This window comes from Tachysurus vachellii, chromosome 1 (assembly GCF_030014155.1).
Source record: "Tachysurus vachellii isolate PV-2020 chromosome 1, HZAU_Pvac_v1, whole genome shotgun sequence".
NCBI lineage: Eukaryota > Metazoa > Chordata > Actinopteri > Siluriformes > Bagridae > Tachysurus > Tachysurus vachellii.
In genome coordinates, this window is record NC_083460.1 from 994,001 (window position 1) to 1,000,730 (window position 6,730).

The following is a 6,730-nucleotide window of genomic DNA, read 5'->3' on the forward strand; positions in this document are numbered from 1 at the left end:
CATTGCACAAAACATCAACCTGGAAAGAAAGAAGTAGAAAAAAATAAATACAACAAAACAACTGCTTGTCTGCTGATACGGTGCCAGTGCCAGTCCTGGTGGTGGGGCTTATTCAGAACCTGTGAATAATGAGAATGACAATGAGACACTCAACTAAACACGAGGACCAAAGAAGTGAGAGCTTGTGGGTGATGATGTGAGGAAGTCGAGCTGTTTGCTGCTTTGTTATTGTAACAAACGGCTAAAAGAAAGTTGCAGAATTACTGGTCCAAGGACCAAACTGTACGGAAGCCATATTGTTAATCCTAATGCGCAGTTACAGGTTCAGAATAAATAAGTAATCATGATGCACTGCAGATGAACGGCGCTTGGTAAACTAATCCCTAACCGGATCCCAGAACCAGCACTGGCTCCACTGGGTCAGAGGAAAAGAGGTAAAAAGTGATCCAGCGCTAATCCCACCATCTATAAACCCTCTAAGCACACGCATCATCCGTGTTTCTCAATGAGCACACGTGGAGTTTTACATTCCTTTAGTCAGATCAGGTTTTTTTTAGCTTGCTGAAGTGTAACGCCCCAAAACACTGTTTCTCTAAAGAGGTCCACTCATTGCCGTAGGACAGAAAACTGCCAGTGTACTGTGTGTGAGCCTGTTTATAACTGCTAAAAGTCCCCGTGCTACTAACACGTGTCATCTGTAAGGAGACATAAACAACAGCACGCTGGGTTACTATACAAAAAGGAAATAACAGCTGTGAACAGATCACTCACCGTGCTACCAACACCACCACCACCACTTTGTCTTCTTTGGGGATTTATCAGGTGGACGACGCTACAGAGAGAAGAGCAGAACTCAGAAACACAACAAAAACAACAAAAAACAACCACCATTTCAACCACCTTTTTGTGTTATTTCGGTCAAATAAAAAAACAGATCTTTAAGTTACTACCTGAGGACACATTATAAACTCTGGAGACTCGAGTTCATCCCATTCCTGACCAGACCAGTTTCTACTAGTTATATGCACCAGAACACTGGTCGAGCCTAACAAGCTGCAGCAGTGGCGGCTGTTAGACTGTTCAATTCAGGTTTATATCAATGTGAGACTGACCTTCCCGTCCCAGATGCATAGTATGCTGATAATGACAAGGCACACGGACCGGACAGTCAGAGCTGGAGTCCACTCCCTTACAGTTAAACTGGACAGACGGATGTGTCCGTTGCTGTCGACGAACGGATTGACTGGAATGTTCTCTCCGGTAAACATGACCTGTATGACATTGAGGACAGAAGTCAAGATGGAGGGCACATGAAGAAGTGATCAAAAACAATGTGTGCACTGACACTTTTGAGGTTCACCTGAGGAGGTTCAAATGGGAATCGGCTGCTAAACGTAAAGAGAAGCTGGAAATTTTGGCCCTCGTACATTGGTAATGGAGCGCCCTCCAAATCTATAAACCACCTGGACACAATATGCAAGTGAGAAACTGCCAAGAACGAATAAACACACTCATCAATGCACTGTGTGTAAGAAACCACTGTATCCATAACAGTGAAAACCTTTCTGTATAAATCGTAAAATAAAACCAGAAACAAGCTCCTACTCTGTGATTGTATTCTGAACTCTTCTTTTTTTCAGAGTCATTCCTAGAGGTGGATCTTTCTGCAAAGCCAACCATTCCTTCTGCAACCGTCTCTAGAAACAGAAACAATAAATATAGAAACAATAAATATAGCTGAGTGCACAATTATGTACAACCCACCCCTTGGTACTAGCTGTAAGGAAGAAAAACACCACCAAGTTCTGATTCAGCAGTCAATCCTCAGTCTAATGTGCAGCTCTTAAAAGTTTGTGAACCACTTCAAGCTGCTCAGGTAATTCATTTTCCAGTCTCCTTATTAACGAGTGTTATACAATGTGTTCAGTCTTATTTAAACACTTTCTTAGGTTATTTACAGAACTAAGATTTATACATCAAAAATGAATAAAATTCGTTCACACAAATGAGTAAAAAAAAGATTGAATATCGAACAAAACACAAAACATTTCTACAACTAAAAAGGTGCTTCCCAGTTCATTCGTTAAATGATTTGCTAGCATTTCTAAAACAAAACAAAACAAAAGCACCCTCATGATTAGTCTCACCATGGATAAATATTCTAATGTGGGTAAAAAATTCACATTTATCTCCACTTTCAAAACTGTGGAGATGATAGTGGACTTTAGGAAAGACCCCCTAACACCCCCCCTTCTCACAATATCCAACAGCCCGGTGTCATCTGTGAAGGCCGTCAAGTTTCCCAAGACCTGAAATGGGAGTCCAACATAAACTCCATCATCAAAAAGGCCCAGCAGAGGATGTACTTTCTACATCAATTAAGGAAGTTTGTTCTGCCACAGGAGCTGTTGATGCAGTTCTACACTGCAGTCATTGAATCTGTCCTGTTCACATCCATCACCATCTGGTTTGGTGCAGCAACTAAACAGGACAGGAACAGACTGCAACGCACAGTAACAACAGCAGAAATAATAACTGATGCCCCCCTGCCCACCGCCCAGGACTTGTACGACACAAGAACCAGAAACCGGGCAGTAAAATTCACCACTGCCCCTTTACACCCTGGACACACCCTCTTTCAGCTCCTCCCTTCTCTCAGGTGCTACAGAACTTTGTTTACTAAAACTGTCAGACACAGGAACAGTTTCTTTCCCCAGACAATCACCCTGATTAACACCTCACCATAATTATATTCACTGCTTCATATCTATAAGTGCTGCATTATCAGGACTGTCAGTCATCACATCATCTGTATATATTACACACTACTGCTGCTGTATATTGTACTAAAGTATAATATTACACAATATTGTTATTTACACTCTCACACTTTATGTACATAACTGATCTGTTATATATTCTGTATTAAATATGACTATAGAATATGACAGATCAGTTATGTACATAAAGTACATGGTAGTGTAAATAACAATATTGTGTAATATTATACTTATTATACAATATACAGCAGCAGTAGTGTGTGTAACTTATACGGATGATGTGATGACTGACAGTTCTGAATTGTAATGAACATCTCCTTATAACCGTTTGAATTAACTCGATTTGTTTACTATAGTTCTGCTACTCACCTGCATACACGCCATGTTGGAGCTCCCTAAGTTCTAGACACGTTATTTTTCTACCTACGTCCGTATGTGCACAAGTCCCACCTCCTGCTGCCTATAGGCTAGTTTTAGTTCTATCCTGATACCAGATTGGCTATTTATAACCCAGTCATACAGAATCAGAATCAGAATCAGGATCAGGATCAGAATCAGGTTTATTGGCCAAGTGAGTCGACACACACAAGGAATTTGGTTCCAGCTGTTTGTGACTCTCAAAAATACAGACATAAATAACACTATACTATACAATACAGACATAAATAACACTATACTATACAATACAGACATAAATAACACTACATTATACAATACAGACATAAATAACACTATACTGTACAATACAGACATAAATAACACTATACTATACAATACAGACATAAATAACACTACTATACAATACACACATAAATAACACTATACTGTACAATACAGACATAAATAACACTATACTATACAATACAGACATAAATAACACTACATTATACAATACAGACATAAATAACACTATACTGTACAATACAGACATAAATAACACTATACTATACAATACAGACATAAATAACACTACTATACAATACACACATAAATAACACTATACTATACAATACAAACATAAATAACACTATACTATACAATACAGACATTAACACTATACTGTACAATACAGACATAAATAACACTATACTATACAATACACACATAAATAACACTATACTATACAATACACACATAACACTATACTATACAATACACACATAAATAACACTATACTATACAATACACACATAAATAACACTATATTATACAATACAGACATAAATAACACTATACTATACAATACAGACATTAACACTATACTATACAATACAGACATAAATAACACTATACTATACTATACTATACTATACTATACAATACACACATAAATAACACTATACTATTGTAAGGAATTTCTCATCTGTCACCTGGACAGGGTAACCCTCTTTTCGTCTGCCGCCTGGGCAGGATAACCTTAAATTCAGCCTCTCGTTCCTCTGCTCGATTTCTGTTCTCCACAAGGCCTTGGGGAAGTCTCAATGAAACACACACGCGTCAGTCTTTCAAAGAGAAGTTCCAAAGTTTATTAGGAAAAGCAGGAATATATAGTCGTACAAGAAGAGGGAGGGTGTAGTGGGTGTGTGTGTTGCTATGTGTGTGTGCATCTGTGTTTAGGTGACCTCTCAGTTACCCCAATAAAGTCAGATCTTATAGGGATGTGAACCTATACTTCCCTTAGTTCCCATGGTTGGTAACATAAGAAATGATTATGGCAGGGCCATCTGTTTTAAGACTAATTAGGGAACAAGAGAATTAAGGGACAAGAGTGTGTTTGTGTGTGGGGGGAGAATGTATGTGTGTGTGTGAGAGAGAAAGAACAATGTGCTCTTTACAGACAGTCTGCAACATTATCAGAAAAGATTGCTTTATACAATTATTCTCACAACTATACAATACAGACATAAATAACACTATACTATACAATACAGACATAAATAACACTATACTATACAATACAGACATAAATAACACTGTACTATACAATACAGACATTAACACTATACTATACAATACACATAAATAACACTATACTATACAATACACACATAAATAACACTATACTATACAATATAGATGTGATACAATAGACAAAATGAGTACTAAATATAAATACAGAATATATAACAGATCAGTTATGTACATAAAGTGTGAGAAGTGTAAATAACAATATTATGTAATATTATGCTTTTGTACAATATACAGTAGTGTGTAATATATACAGATGATGTGATGACTGACAGTCCTGATAATGCAGCACTTATAGATATGAAGCTGATTGTGGAATGTATTGCTGAATGTAGCTAACGTTAGCTAAGTGGCTAAGGTTTGCTAATGTAGCTAACGCTAGCTAAGTGGCTAAGGTTAGCTAATGTAGCTAATGTTAGCATGATAGGTGTATAGATCAATAACTCTGTATGTCTCACTGCACATTTGTTTAAAATATCATCACATATACACTTTTTATTATTCAACAGACAGAATTAAAACGTTAAGTAACGAAGTGATCTGGGTTTATTATTCTCAATTTGGGAAATCGATTAAAAAATGTAGACATTGCTAAAAAAAACAACAACAACAACCCAGCGTTAGGAAACATTATCTGTAGAAATAATGTCAACTGGGAATCTAGTAGTTTAATTAAACACTGTTTTTTGTGCTGCAATAAATAAATAAATAAATAAATAAATAAATAAATATTATTTTGAGTTGGGAAATTAACTTGTATTGACCCTAAAAATACTATTGACTCCAAAAGGTTGGAGAAACTTTGAATCTTGCGTTGGCAAAATTATTATCAAGGTGTATCAGTATAACACCAGGAGGAATAATGTGGTGTTTATAAACTCCATCAGTTTTGTAATATCAGGAAACTGTATTGGACACTTAGGGAATGGCTACTGAGATGTGGAAGCTTTGTGTAAGTGTAACTGGTGTAAAAAACAAACTCATTGATTTAACCTGACCCTTGGCTATTTCCTTCTGTATCTGTATTATTATTTTCTTTTTTTTTTAGATTGGTTTATTAATGTAATATAAAATCTTCCTACTTTTTGCAAAAAGAATGGTTTAGTGAACTCCACAACATTTTGTTCCTATATTATTGTTCACCAAAATATAACTTTAAAAGTAGTGGGACTTTTCTTTGGGAATTTGTTTGAGGAGGGAATGTTATCGGTGGGACACTTCTACGGGGTTTCCTCTTGTACCTTTTTTTTTTTTTTTTCAGCATTTTTTTTTTTTTTTTTTATATTGATGCAAAAAGACAAACACAAAATACACCTTTTGGCTAACAGAAAAGAAAGAAAAGAAAGGAAAAAAGTTACAAAAAATTGAATTCTTTTAAAATATTACATGTTTTCTGAGCTTTTTTGTTTTTTACTTTTTCCAAAAGATTGCTGTATAACTTAAAATCATTTATAAAATGAGACAGATTTGGTTTACAAAGGGCCCACTTTGTTTTGTGTATATGGTACTTACCTAATATAATAACTAGTTGTATAATATATTGTACATTATTTTCAAAATTAACTCCCTCAAAATAAAAAAACACATCACACACACCAATTTCTACCACACAACCCAATTTTCTACTAATATAATTTTCCATATCCTTCCAAAAAAGTCTTGAATAGATACAATGATAGAACAAATGCAAAATTGTTTCTTTTTCCTGACCACAAAATTCGCAAGCATAAGAAATATTAAGCTTAAATCTTTCCAAAACATGTTTTACAGGATAAATCCTATGTAGAATTTTGTAAGATACCTCCTTAATTTTATTGTTGACGCAAAACTTGTTCAGTATTTTCCATGTTTTGTCCCAGTATATATTGCCAAATAATGAAGACCAAAAAAACCTTGTTGCAGGGAAAGAAACAAAACAGAGGGCATTTCTTATAATATTATTGCTACACTTTTGTTTCAAGATATTCACATTGCCGATGTAT

General features: G+C 35.6%; 1 protein-coding gene across 1 annotated transcript; it reads right to left on the reverse strand.

The window, feature by feature from the left end:
- Positions 1-775: 775 nt before the first annotated feature.
- LOC132842826 (probable ubiquitin-conjugating enzyme E2 W-A) lies at positions 776-3,164 on the reverse strand. Its single transcript, XM_060865720.1, has 5 exons — positions 3,150-3,164; positions 1,606-1,697; positions 1,361-1,463; positions 1,113-1,271; positions 776-832 (listed from the first exon to the last, which is right to left on the reverse strand). The coding sequence occupies exons 1-5, from the start codon at positions 3,162-3,164 to the stop codon at positions 776-778; spliced, it is 426 nt and encodes a 141-aa protein (XP_060721703.1).
- Between the last annotated feature and the right edge of the window lie 3,566 nt (positions 3,165-6,730).